This window comes from Aegilops tauschii, chromosome 7 (assembly GCF_002575655.3).
Source record: "Aegilops tauschii subsp. strangulata cultivar AL8/78 chromosome 7, Aet v6.0, whole genome shotgun sequence".
Taxonomy (NCBI): Eukaryota; Viridiplantae; Streptophyta; class Magnoliopsida; order Poales; family Poaceae; genus Aegilops; species Aegilops tauschii.
The window spans coordinates 648562941-648577145 of record NC_053041.3 but is presented as its reverse complement, the minus strand read 5'-3'; the positions used below and the strand labels follow the sequence as shown (position 1 = coordinate 648577145).

At 45.7% G+C, this 14205-nt stretch overlaps 1 protein-coding gene, 2 non-coding genes and 1 pseudogene across 3 annotated transcripts; 2 read left to right on the top strand and 2 right to left on the bottom strand.

The window, feature by feature from the left end:
• The first annotated feature begins 809 nt into the window (after positions 1-809).
• On the top strand, positions 810-2845 carry LOC109760227 (agamous-like MADS-box protein AGL80; annotated as a pseudogene).
• A 2778-nt stretch (positions 2846-5623) lies between these two features.
• Positions 5624-5695, bottom strand: TRNAP-AGG (transfer RNA proline (anticodon AGG)). The gene has a single exon. It is a non-coding gene; the product is annotated as a tRNA-Pro (tRNA).
• Positions 5696-8646: 2951 nt separating this feature from the next.
• On the top strand, positions 8647-11263 carry LOC141026517 (MADS-box transcription factor PHERES 2-like). Its single transcript, XM_073503205.1, has 4 exons — positions 8647-9368; positions 10031-10102; positions 10350-10396; positions 11172-11263. The coding sequence occupies exons 1-4, from the start codon at positions 8647-8649 to the stop codon at positions 11261-11263; spliced, it is 933 nt and encodes a 310-aa protein (XP_073359306.1).
• Positions 11264-12660: 1397 nt separating this feature from the next.
• Positions 12661-12732, bottom strand: TRNAP-AGG (transfer RNA proline (anticodon AGG)). Its single transcript has one exon. It is a non-coding gene; the product is annotated as a tRNA-Pro (tRNA).
• Between the last annotated feature and the right edge of the window lie 1473 nt (positions 12733-14205).

The window sequence follows — 14205 nt, the reverse complement described above, 5'->3', positions numbered from 1 at the left end:
TTCTGGCCTTGTTTTTTTGTTATCCGGTTGGTGAAAGGCTTCCAAAATCATATTAATATGAGAGTTAGTGAAATAGGACAACAACGCAGCATTCACGGGCTCAATATGGGGCTTTTACATTGTCACTCTCTGAGTTGGCAGGGGTTGATTGGATTAAGGGGGGAGATTGGGCCCCACACCCACCTGAAAATCAGGGGGCAGGTTTAATTAAATGGAAGCAGCCCATAAAAGCATGTAAACAGCCGTGCGTTTAGCATTTTTGGAATTTGAGCCTGTTCATTTTTTTTATTTTTCCTTTGACCTTTTTGTTCCTTCCAGCGATGTGGTTTTTGTTCAAGTATTTTTTTTTACTACTTTGGTACAAAATTAGTGTATTTATGGGCCTCAGCGATAGGAGCAAGGCTTGTGTTCGGCCTATTCATTTGGATGGCTTGATGGGCTTTGAAGGATGGCATTGCGACGCGTGAAGTTTACGGGCACATCGTGGGAAAATCATTAGCATGCGTATGATATGTCTCGCTCCTGTGATATCGGGAGCGATATCGGGGGAACGGTCATGCGCTATCGCGCCCAATTTGGTAGGTTTAAATGGACGCCAAATTTACAGATGGGCACAATTAAAGTCGGGCCAAAGATCTGCTAGATATTCGATCGCGTTCACAAGTACTAAATAAGGCAATCTTCTCCGTACCTGTCACAGTAAACTCTTACCAAATCAAGGTAACCCCTCCACTATAAATCCACCCCCTCCTCCCTCACCGAAACCAGCAACTTTCTTTTCCTTTGCTGGTTTTATCCTCTTGCCAGCAATGCCTCGCAACGTGACCCTCCAGTACATCCCCCATGACTCGACCCGGCGCGATAGATTCAAGAAGCGCCTCAAGGGCCTGATGAAGAAGGCGGATGAACTAGCCATCCTGTGCGATGCCAAGACCTGCGTACTAGTGTACGAAGAGGGCAAGGCGGCGCCGGAGGTGTTCCCTTCCCACGCCGAGGCAATGGGTATCCTGAATCAATTCAAAAGCCTGCCAGAGCTGGGGCCGTGCAAGGAGGCGATGAACCAGGAGATCTTCATCACCAAGCGCATTGAGAAGCTCCGGGACCAGGTCGACAAGACGCGCCGCGAGTGCGAGGACAGCGAGATCAGGTACCTCCTTCACAAAATCATGCATGGCGACCCATCGGTCCTCGTTGGCCTCGACATCGAGAAGCTCACCAAAGTTGGCTACAAAGTGAACGTGTTTCTCAAGAGCATCGCTGAACGCATGGCAAAAATCCATTCCCAGGCGCCACCGCCAGCTCCATGTGTCACCACCGGCAACATAGACATGGGGTCTCCCGTGTTGTATCCGACACCACCTCAGTAGCAGGAGGGCTGACTTGACATGGTGAGCTTCGGAGGGTGCCTCGACACCCTGGTCTAGAGTGGCTACCCCGGCACCAGCTTCTCTTGCAGCGATATGATGATGAAGATGCAGTCCTTTGATATGGGGTTCGGTTCAATTCCTTTCGCTCCCATGTACCAAGAGGCCAGCTACATGCGCCGATCTCATCTCATTTTTATTTGGCTTTGGTGGTTAGTACGAGACATTCAGTTAATTTCTTGAAATTGCTATATTCGTCTATGTGCGTCATTGTAATCATCGTGTTCTTTGAACCCAAACATATTTAATTTCAATGTAATCATTAAAATTGTTATTCAGTTGATCTCTTCCCTAGGTTGCTTGTTTGATCTCTATTGTTTAGTTGGTCGTAAATCTTGAGTTGCACCTATTTTTTCTGTCAGCGCCGTGTTTTCTTAGGCATGGTTGCACCAGCTACGTGCTAGACAATTGATTGATTGCTGAATGTTGGTCGTGTGTTAGGAGATCTATTGTTGGGGCCTTTAGTTTCATGCTATTTTTGGTGTATGCTTTTTTGTGATAGAAACAAGTTGAAGATTCGTTCTCCTAGAGCAAGCTAAATGTGACGGATGACTTGCCTGGATAAATATTTGTGAATGAATTATCTTTTATGACTTAATTACATGGTGACAGCTCGCCAAGTGCAAACATCAGAAATAGCGATGATCCACAATGTGCTCTTGTTAGTTGTAGTCATGTTCTCTATTCTTCAGACCATCCTCTGTTGTGTTCTCCTTAGTTGGAGACATGTTCTCTGTTCTTCAGACCATCCTTCATTTTAGAGACGCACAGGAGGACAACATTTGCTGGTCAAGACGATATATGGCTGATCCAAGGTGACAAGGAGACATGGTGGCCTCTTGCTCGCCTTCATGCAATCATGCTGGTGGTAGCCGAAATCTTGACTCATTGTCGGCGCCATCCTGTGGCTTCCCTGAGGCTCTCATAGCGCCTATGGCTAGGAGTTTCTGTGCACCTCTCCTTCTCATCAGTCCTCATCGTCCCACTTACCTGACCTCCTTGAGCATGTTAGTACGAGATTATGAGCTATTTCCATGATGTGTTGTGGTGTGAACAAGGTTATTTTCTCTCTCAAGATTTTCGTAATAGACCTTGTTACCGTATTTCCACTGCTTCCCGAGAAAAATTGTTACCTGCTAATTTGACTGAAATTGAACATAAAACAAGGGTCAAATAACATCCATATGTTACTTCTAACTTGTAGCATCCCATTGTCATTGTGTGGTGTTATCAATCCTTCGTGTGTGTGTGTGTGTGTGTGTGTGTGTGTGTGTGTGTGTGTGTGTGTGTGTGTGTGTGTGTGTGTGTGTGTGTGTGTGTGTGTGTGTTATTATCGAATCTCGTCCACCTCATGTTTTTGCCCTCTCTCTCTCATATGGGTCCTTCGTGGTTTTAAAAAAGCAAAAAAGGAACTTACAAAGAAAAAGTTTTGCACCGGGTAGTTAAACATGGGTACGCCCTGCCTTTGCGCTGGTCCCCCCCCCCCTCATATGGGTCTTTCGTGTGTGTGTGTGTGTGTGTGTGTGTGTCATGGTGTTGTTATCGAATCCCGTCCACCTCGTGTTTTTGCGCTGGTCTCCCCCCCCCCCCCTCATATGGGTCCTTCGTGGTTTAAAAAAAAGGAAAAACTAGGTACATAACAGAATTTGAACCGGTGACCTGTGTGAAGAGACGAGGTACACTGACAGCGTGGCCAGGCACATTTTGTGTTGCTAATAGGGCAAAAACTTCGGAGACTTTTCGGAAAGCAGCCCTTCCGTCCCTACCGACAGAAAAGAAGGGCATCCAAAACAAAACAGTTGCATATTAAGGTGGAAAGCCGAGATTGAACCAACTAGAACGTCAAATGTGATAGACTCACTCAATCGGCACTATATAAGATTATTTGATGCCCTTTTTCCACTAGCATTGGACAAACAGCCTCCGGTACTAATGAAAGCGGTCGGCTAGCCGTTGGAACCGGCACTAATGCACACATTAGTGCCAGCTCAAAATCAAACTGGCACTAATGTGCTTGACATTTGACCATTTTTCTACTAGTGCTCGTCTCCTTGTAGAAAAGGGTATATATATATATCTCCGAATGCAATGCTGCTTGACGGATATTGATGTTCATGGCATCTGATTCGCTTAGCTACACGAACAAATTTCTTGTCCTGCTCCTATTCAAGAGGAAGTTAGAGAGGTTCTCAATGTCTCTAGTTCTATTTTTGAAGAAAAGTATTTGGGTCTTCCAACTCCTGATGACCGTATGTCTAAAGGACGTTTCCAAAATTTGCAAATGAGCCTCACAAAACGTCTTATTCAATGGGGAGACGGGTTCCTCGCTCAGCCTGGTCGAGAGACACTCATCAAATCTGTAGCGCAAGCATTACCCACTTACATTATAGGCGTGTTTAAACTACCCTTTTCTGTATGTGATGAGCTCACTAGGATGGTGAGGGGCTTCTATTGGGGTTCCTCAAATGGTAAACGGAAGGTTCATTGGCGTGCTTGGGATGATTTGTTACAGCCAAAGAATAAAGGTGGTGCTGGATTCCGGGATTTCCGTCTGTTCAATCAAGCGTTATTAGCTCGTCAGGCTTGGCGTTTAATTACTAGACCAGAGAGCTTATGTGCACAAGTTCTGAAGGCCAGGTACTATCCAGAAGGGAAACTAGAGGACATTGTTTTTTCTGGGAATGCCTCGTCATCTTGGCAGGCTATTTCTTATGGGCTGGAGCTTTTGAAAAGGGGTTTGGTTTGGAGAGTTGGGAATGGTAGGAGCATACGAGTCTGACGTGATAATTGGATACCCCGTCTTTTCTCATTCAAACCTATCACGCTTCAGGGCAGATGCCGTATACGTTTTGTGTCTGAATTGTTGAATGCTAATGGTTCTTGGAATATAGGATTGCTACAGGAGTATTTCTTGCCGCCTGATGTGTTGGAAATTATTAAAATTCGAGCTTCGCCCCGGTTGGAAGATGATACACTTGCTTGGGGTCCGGGCAAATATGGTATTTTTACTGTGAAGAGTGCATACCAATTTGCTTTCGATGAAGCTCACAGAACGAATGCAGCGGGATCTAGTTCCAGTCCGGATGGTCGCCGTTCTTGCTGGAACCTTATTTGGTCTTGCGACGCTCCTCCTACAGTTCGAAACTTTGCTTGGAAAGTTGCTACTGATGCTTTGCCGACATGGCAGAAGAAGCACAGTAGGAGTTTGGAGGTTAATGACCTTTGTCCAATTTGTGTTGTTGAGCCAGAAGATAACTTCCTTCCCCTCTGTCGCTGCACTTTTGCTGGAGAATTATGGTCAACAATGTCGGAGGTTTGGTCCTTACCTGACTTGGCTGCTATTAGAAATACAGGTAAGGAATGGCTGCTTCAAGTCCTTGACCCATTGCTAGGAATCGAGAGGTCCATGCTTCTTATGACTTTGTGGAGAATTTGGCACATCCGTAACAAAGTGATACACCATAAACCTGCGGCCCCAATGGAAGCGCCCAGGAGGTATTTTGTGAGTTACCTTGATTCCTTGGTTGGACTTAAAATTGATCTATCTTCTGATCCGAGCAAAGGGAAGTCCTTAGTTACATATGACAGGCCACTTCAAAATTCACATATTCGAATAGTTGAGAGCACTCCTGTCAAATGGTGTCCCCCTATGGCGGGTTGGGTGAAATTGAATACTGATGGGTCCTTTGCAAAAAATGGTACGGCTGGTGCGGGGATGGTGTTGCGAGATGATAGAGGTAATGTCATCTACTCGGCTTGCTGGGAGCTTTTTTTATGCCGAGAAATTCTTGAGGCTGAGTTGTGTGCTTGCATGGAAGGCTTGTCTTTTGCAATTCAGAGAAGCGACTTGCCGATCATTATTGAGATGGACTCGATTGTTGCAGTTAAGCTGATTCAAGCGATGGATACTGATAGATCGATCTACTTTTCTTTAGTTAAAGAAATTAGACACCTGATGTCTTTTCGTGATTCTTGTATTACTCATATAAATCATATGCAAAATAAGGTTAGCGATAGCTTAGCAAAGTTTGTTGGACAAGAGGGCAGAACAATGACCTGGGTTGGGTCAGGCTCATCAGTTTCTTTAGAGCTGGCCGAGGCTGATTGTAAGGACATTGTAATTTGAGTAATACAAAGATTTTACCTGCACAAAAAAATCTACTAATATGTAAAAGATGGTAAAAAAAGAGGAACAATTGGGGGCATTCCGAGAATTGAACTAGGGACCTCTCGCACCCTAAGCGAGAATCATACCACTAGACCAAATGCCCTTTCATGTAAAACTTTCCGAACGAAATTATTTAGATATATGCTAGGGTCAACAAGATGGAGTCAACTCTTAAGCACGCGCACGTGCCCTCATCCACCAGCTAGCTAACTCGATCGATTAATTTCATGTTGCGCTACACACCTGGTCTCGTCGATCCCACCCATAACTACGGCCGGAGCGAGATGCCGATGCGATCGATCCACCGTTGGCAGCTAGCATCCAGGACTAATTTGTTTTCTGGATAAGTTGTGATTAATCAAGTACAGTAGCGATTTGAATCTGGGACGGCGTACGTTCACCCCCCATCCACATCGATCCATCTCTATCGTCACATGCCATGCGCAAATATAGCTGCTTGACAAATGCCAATGCCTCCTCCATAGCCGTTTCATCAAATCGAATCTGATTAACTAGTGTACCTAACTGCATCGGTCGATCGTCCTTGCATAGCACACACATTCCCTAGCTAGCTAAAAAAAAACTTATATATTTAGGAATGGAGGGAGTACAATATACGCTGTAGCCAGACCAGTCCCATTCGCCCATGCCGCCTGCCTAACGCCCTCTCCACCGTTCGATAATGCTCATCACTCACAAGTGATCAATGGCTCAGCAATGATGAGGGGTCAGTGTTATTCGGATTTCTAGTAGTGAGGTGTGTGCCAGCTCAGGAGTAAATCGCACAAAACAACACTACGCTACATTTTTTGACTGTCTTGAGTAATCTTTTTGCAAAAAACACTAATCGGCGGATTTGGCTCTGTTGATTGCGTTTATGACAGATGAGGCCCACTATTCAGGCTGACGTGGCAACAATTTCTCACACCGTTACGTTGACTTGTTTTGCTGGATGTGGGGCCGCTTGTCAGTGTAATACTACCTTTCTTTTCCCTAGTTCTCCTCTCCACTAATTTCTCTCTCTCTCTCTCTCTCTCTCTCTCTCTCCCCCGTCGGACCCGTGCCATGGAGCTCCATGGCGGAGCGCCACCGCCGCCCAGCGCCATAGCATCGGAACTCTGCGACCATCGCCACCGTTAGCCCGCCCTGCCTAGATCCGGCAAGAAGCGAGCCGCTGCTACCATCCGCTTCTGCACTTCAGATCCACACGGCAACGGCGGCAACGACCTTTGCCTCGGCCGGGGGCGGGACGGGCTCCGCGCGGCAATGGCTATGGTGGCCTCTGCCCCGGCTGGAGGCGGGACGGGAGGCGGGCCTCGTGCGCAACATGCTGTGGGCACGGCCGCGTCCACTGGTGGCCCTCGTCGTCTCGTCCGATCCATCAAGCCCAGCAGCACGAGGACAGCAACGGCCGCCTGGGGATCAGCCTCAACAAGGCCTTGCCTGAGGCCGTTGTCCGGGCCCTCAACGCAGCCACGGCGGCGGCGGCCTCGGCCTCGGCTGGCGGCGGGACAGGCCGGTGCGTTCGCGCCCGCGCCTTGTGCGTTGATCTGGGTGGTGAAGATAAGACGAACCGGATTTGTTTTTCTTTTTCTTTCAATGACAAGTGGACCCCACAGGACTCCACATGATGATTAACATTACCAAACGTCGCCGTTTCATATGAGACGTTAAGGGTGCGTTTGGATCCCAGGCAAAATCAGTTATAGCCTTGCCAGGCTAGAGAACCTGTTTGGTATATCTCATAAAGTATCGCTTTTGACGGCAAGTTAGCCTCGCGGGGTAAGGAAATCCTTGCCGGCTTGGGAGAGCCGATTTGGCTAGCTCTCAACGGCAAGACACATCACGCAAAAAAAAAAGAAACTGCTCTGAGCCAAACGTGCAGCCAGGCAAAGTCAGCAAAGCTGACCTGCGCTAGCTGGGCTATCTAGGCTATGGCCCGTCGAGGCATGAAAACCAAACGCATCCTAAGTGGTGCCATGTCGGCCTGATTAGCGGGCCCCATATGTCATAAACGCAATCAACAGAGCCAAATCCGCCGATCAGTGGTTTTTGCAAAAAGATTACTCAAGACGTGGTGTTTTCTGTTGAAAAAATATAGCATGGTGTTTTCTGCAAACCTAGCCTTCAAAGTGGTGGTTTTGTGCAATTTACTCGTCAGCGCAGTATCTTGGACGTGTTCATAGGAGTAGGATGTGTGTGGGTGAGTTTATATGGGGGGTGTGTGTGTGTGTGTCTTCCTGGATATTTCACAGTTTTATTATCAAAGTCATTGCAATCTTTTTCATTTGTTTTATATGTTCTTTTGTAGCGCACAAACATACCAACTTATGTTGTTTTGTTTGTCGTATCTTAGTCAACCACAACTAATCAAACGTGGCAAGTTTTTGATACATGAAATGGATTCTTTCTTTTTCACGTTTTTCTGAGCTTGTTATGTTGTTATCTGGTTGGTGAAAGACATAGAAAAATCATAGTAATATGAGAGTTAGTATGATAGGATTTGAGCCTGTTTATGTTTTCTTTTTCCTCCGAGCTTTTTTGTTCCTTCCAGCGATGTGCTTTTTGTGCGAGTATTTTTTACTAGTTTGATACAAAATAGTGCATTTGTTCGGTCTAAATGATACGAGCAAGGTTTGTGTTCGGCCCATTCATTTGCATGGCTTGATGGGCTTAGAGGGATGGCATGTGTAGCATGTGAAGCATTCGAGCGCGAACGGACGCATCACGTGGAAACCATTAGAGCGTGTATGATATATCTCGATCCCGTGATACAGGGGGGGCGGTCATCGCTACCGCTCCCAATTTAGTAGGTTTAAATGGACGCCAAATTTACAAATAGATACAATTAAGGTCGGATCGAAGATCTGTTAGATATTCGATCACGTTCACGGGTACTAAATAAGGAAATCTTCTCGGTACCCGTCACAGCAATCTCTTACCATATCATGAAATTATTCCCTAGGCGATTCATCCACTATAAATCCACCCCTCCTCCCTCGCCGAAACCAGCAACTTTCCTTCCCTTCGCTGGTTTTATCCCTTTTGCCAGCAATGGCTCGCAAGAAGGTGGCTCGCAAGGCGACCCTCCAGTACATCCCCAATGACTCGACCCGGCGCAATAGATTCAAGAAGCGCCTCAAGGGCCTGATGAAGAAGGCGGACGAACTAGCCGTCCTGTGCGATGCCAAGACCTGCGTATTGGTGTACGATGAGGGCAAGGCAGCGCCGAAGGTGTTCCCTTCCCAGGCCGAGGCGGTGGGTATCCTGAATCAATTCAAAAGCATGCCGGAGTTGGGGCGCTGCAAGGAGGTGATGAACCAGAAGCGTTTCATTAGCAAGCGCATTGACAAGCTCCGGGAACAGGTCGACAGGACCCGTCGCGAGTGCGAGGACGGCGAGATCAGGTCCCTCCTTCACAAAACCATGCATGGCGACCTCTCGGGCCTCGTTGGCCTCAACATCGAGGAGCTCACCAAAGTTGGCTACAAGGTGGACGTGCTTCTCAAGAGCATTAGCGAACGCATGGCAAAAATCCATTCTCAGGCGCCGCCGCCAGCTCCATGTGTCGCCACTGGCAGCATAGACATGGGGTCTCCCGCGTTGTATCCGGCACCACCTCAGCAGGAGAGCCGACTTGACATGGTGAGCTCCGGAGGGGACCTCGACACCCTGGTCTATGGTGGCTACGCCAGCGCCAACTTCTCTAGCAGTGGTATGATGATGCAGATGCAGTCCATTGATATGGGGTTCGGTTCGAGTCCTTTCCCTCCCATGTAAGCCAGGAGGCCAGCTACATGTGCCGATCTCATCTCGTTTTTATTTGGTTTTGGTGGTTAGGATGAGACATTCAGTTCATTTCTTGAAATTGTTATATCCATCTATGTGCGTCGTTGTATTCATGCATCGTGTTCTTTGAGCCAAATCATAATTAATTCCAATGTAATCGTTGAAATTGTTATTCAGTTGATCTCTTCCCTAGGTTGTTTGTTTGATCTCTGTTGTTTAGTTGGTCGTAAATCTTGAGTTGCACTTTTTTTTGTGTCAGCACCATATTTTCTCAGGCATAATTGCACCAACTACGTGCTAGACAATTGCTTGATTGCTGAACCTTGGTCGTGTGTTGGGAGATCTAATGTTGGGGCCTTTAATTTCATGCTATTTTTGGTGTATGTTTTTTTGGGGGATAGAAACGAGTTGAAGATTCGTTCTCCTAGGGCCAGCTAAATGTGATGGGTGATTAATATTTTCCTGGATATATATTTGTAAATTAATTACCTTTTGTGACTTAATTACATGATGACAGCTTGCCACACACAAATTTCAGAAATAGCGATGCCCTACATTGTGCTCTCCTTAGTTGTAGTCATATTCTTTATTTTTCAGACCATCCTCCTTTGTGCTCTCCTTAATTGGAGTCATGTTCTCTGTTCTTCAGACCGTCCTTCGTTCTTCAGAACCACAAGATGACAACATTTGCTCATCAAGAGGACATCGTGGCCGATCCAAGGTGACAAGGAGACATGCTCCTCAACAACATCGACGAACGCATGGCACAAATCCATTCCCAGGCGCCGCCGCCAGCTCCATGCGTCACCACTGGCAGCATATATAGACACGGGTCTCCCACGCTCTTTGTGGCACCATCTCAGCAGCATGAGGTTGGCTTGACATGGTGAGCTCCAGAGGGGACCTCGACACCCTCATCACAATGGCTATGTCGTGCCAACTTCTCTGGCAGTGATATGATGATGCAGATGCAGTCCTTCGATTTGGGGTTTGGTTCGAGCTCTTTTTCTCCCACGTAAGCCAGGAGGCCAGCTACATGTGTCGATCCCGTCTTATTTTTTATTTAGCTTTGGTGGTTAAGACGAGGCATTCAGTTAATTTCTTGAAATTGTTATATTCATCCATGTACGTCGTTGTATTCATCGTGCTCTTTGAGCCAAGTCATTTTCAATTCTAATGCAGTCATTCTGTTGATCTCTTACCTATGTGGTTTGTTTGATCTTTGTTGTTTAGTTTTTTGTAAATCTCAAACCGCACCTTTTTTTGTCGGCATCGTGTTTTCTCAAGCATACTTGCACAACTACGTGCTAGACAATTGCTTGATTGTTGATATGGTTGAAAGAAAGAACCTAGGTTGTGTATTGGGAGATCTAATGTTGGCGGCTTTAATTTCATGGTAATTTTGGTGAACGTTTTTTGGGATAGAAACGAGTTGAAGATCCGTTCTCTTGGAGCCGGCTAAATCTGAAGGATGATTAATATTTGCCTGGATAAATATTTGTGAATTAAATACCTTTTGTGACTTAATATTTGTGAATTAAATCTGATGGATGATTAATATTTGCCTGGATAAATATTTGTGAATTAAATACCTTTTGTGACTTAATATTTGTGAATTAAATCTGATGGATGATTAATATTTGCCTGGATAAATATTTGTGAATTAAATACCTTTTGTGACTTGACGGCAGCTCGCCACATGCAAACATTGGAACTATCGATGCTCTCTGTTGTGCTCTCCTTAGTTGGAGTCATATTATCTATTCTTCAAAATGTCCTTCGTTGTTCAGACGCACAGCAGGACCACATTTTCTTCATCATGTGCGTCCGTGGTCATCTTGCTCGTCAAGACAACATCATGGCGGCGTGGCCAAGGATCTGAGGAGACATGGAGGACTCGCTCGCCTTCATGTTGGTGGTAGCCGAAATTCTGACTCGGTCAGGAGTTTCTCGGCACCTCTGCTTCCCATCAGTCCTCATCCTCTCGCTGATGTGACCTCCTTTAGCATGTAAGTTTGAGATTATGAGCTATTTCCATGATGTGTTGTGGTGTGAACAAGGTTATTTTTTGTTTCAAGATTTCCATAACAGACCAGTTACCGGATTTTCCGTTGCTTCCTGATAAAAAGAGTTACCATTCTAATTTTTCTAAATTTGAACATAAAAAAAGGGTCAAATAACATCCATATGTTACTTCTAACTTGTAGCATCCCATGGTGTCGTATTATCGATCCTTCATGTGCGTGTCATAGTCCTATTATCGAATCCCATCCACCTCATGTTTTTTTGCAATGCTCTCCGCCCATCTCTCTCTCTCTCTCTCTCTCTCTCTAGAGTACTGGCCCTTCGTGGTTTAGAAAGGGGGAAAACTAGGTATATAGTAGAATTTGAACCGGTAACCTGTGTGAAGAGACGAGCAGCACTGACAGCATGGCCAGGCGCATTTTTTGCAGCTAATAGAGCCACAAACATATATATTGTAAATCAAAAAATGAATGTGAAATTTGTTTGAACTTTTCAAATGGTAAATACCACAATTTCCAAGATTTTTTGGAAACCGGCTCTTCTGGTCCCTACCGACAGAAAAGAAGGGTATCGAAATAAAAAAAACTTGGGTGGTACATAGCAGTTGCATATTGAGTGGAAAGCCGGGCTTTAACTAACCAGAACGTCAAATGTGATAGACTCAATCAATCGACACTATATAAGATTATTTGACGCCTTTTTTTTGTCCATCTTGCTCTCGAACAACTAAGTCTTATGTCGATCTATTGTGATTCGTAGATGTAGAGCAGGAGATGTCTACATCATGTTGATGTTTTAACTCGGTTGGAAGTGAAAGTGTGACTTGGTGAGACAATGATGAGGTATGTATAGTTGAGGGGAAAAGGCTCTTGAAAAGGGAAATATTGTGCGGGACTGAGTTTAAAAAATCGATCTCAGTCATATATCTATGTTGGTGTGTGTGGTGTACGTGTTGTTCTCGAAAATATCTCCTTTTAATTGGCGACTATCAAATAGATCAGAAAATGTTACGAGATTTAGATTAAAAAAGAGTCTATGTGAGCCGATTATCTTTATAGTAGGTAGTACACTACTTTTTTTAGAACCAATAGGTACACTGAATTGAATAGCTTTTTTGTGGCTTTTGGCCTTTTCACACAAAAAAATATATTAAGTAAGAATATTAATATTTGTTTTCTAAGTGTTGCCTGCCTTCTAAGTCACAAAAAAAATCTACCATATGTGAAAATGGTAAAAAAAAAACAGCAAAAAAGAGGGGCATTCCGAGAATTGAACTCGGGACCTCTCGCACCCTAAGCGAGAATCATACCACTAGACCAAATGCCCTTTGATGATGAGCTTTTCCAAATGTTCCATCTTATTGGACTACTAGAATAAATAGATACATGGGTGAGTAGCAATTGCAAGACGATCTGAATCTGAGATGGAGTCAACTACTCTCATGTCGATCTGGCCATCACGTGAGCATCCATGGCATTGGCATTGGCATGCTCTTGCAGTGAACGATGGCATGCATATATAGCATGAAGGACGAAACACAATTTGGATGGATCGGCTCGCGCCTCACGCGGGAGCTTAAACAAGTAGCAGGAGTGCCTAGGAACCGATTAACAGCTAGCTCTTGTAATTAAGTAGTAGTGGCAGTAGTAGTAGTAGGTAGCGATCTCCGAATCTGATCCATGTGGACCGTCACATGCCATGCGCATAGCTGCTTGCCGATGTCTCCCCTGTTCCTGTTTGATCAAATGCGTCGATGGTGGTTTTGTTTAGGAGTACTCTGTTATCATCGTATAAGTATGCAGTTTTACAGGTGTGTTGGTGTTTGTTTTTTTAGGTGTGTTGGTGTTTGTATCCCTGCAGGCGCAAGCATGTTTTGTCCTGTTGGCGATGGATGCATGTGATGTGCATGTGGCATCCGCTCGCGTCCATCGGATCCGCATGCGCCGCTGCTGTCTGCCAAGGAAAAATAAAAAAATAAATACATGCCAAAGTCCACCCTTTGGGGAGTGCAGAGCGCAAAATGATCCCTGCTAGTGCTAGTAGAAATTTGTAACACAATCTAACATTTTTCGTGCAATTTCCAAAGTCCATGCATGGCGTTGCTGATGCACTGTGCAATGACAACGCCATAGACCTTGTTGCCACAGTTTTATGCGGGGTCATTTTCCTTCCGCTCAACTCCCTCCAAACAGTGGTTTTGGGCCGCGGCCGTGGTGTACGTTGGCCGGCCGGCTGCCGCTTTCCGTCGGGCCCGTACGTGCCCAGTTGATGTCGCCGTGGTGCGACCGTCGGATCGGATCAGACCCACCCACCCACCCACGCTCCTGCTGGACCATGCTCCGGTCAGTCGGTGTCCATCGTGCCAGATGAGACGAGACGACAAGAACCAAACCTTCAGATGCGATCCAAAATATCTCATCGCGTCCGAGATGAGCTGAGGTGATTTTCTGGACGCGCGGGGCATGCATGCCAACGGGTAGGTTGGCTGACGCACACCACGCACGCGTCGTGGCGGTCCCACCCTCCATGCCTCCATCTCCTCCACTTGCACTTGCCGGTATTTCTTTTTTGAGTTATTGATATTTTTTAAGTAGCTACCCGCTTATTTCAAGGGCCGTTTTCGGTGTGCGCGGCCGTGGATTCACGACTTTTCGGTCCGCATCACGCAAATTTTGAGCTCGACACGCAGCCAAACACAGCGCAACAATAGTCTCATCCTTTTCTTTTATTTTTTGAAAACTTCCATGTCCATCTTCAATTATGGCAATGCTCTACAGCGAAATACAGTAAATAATAAAA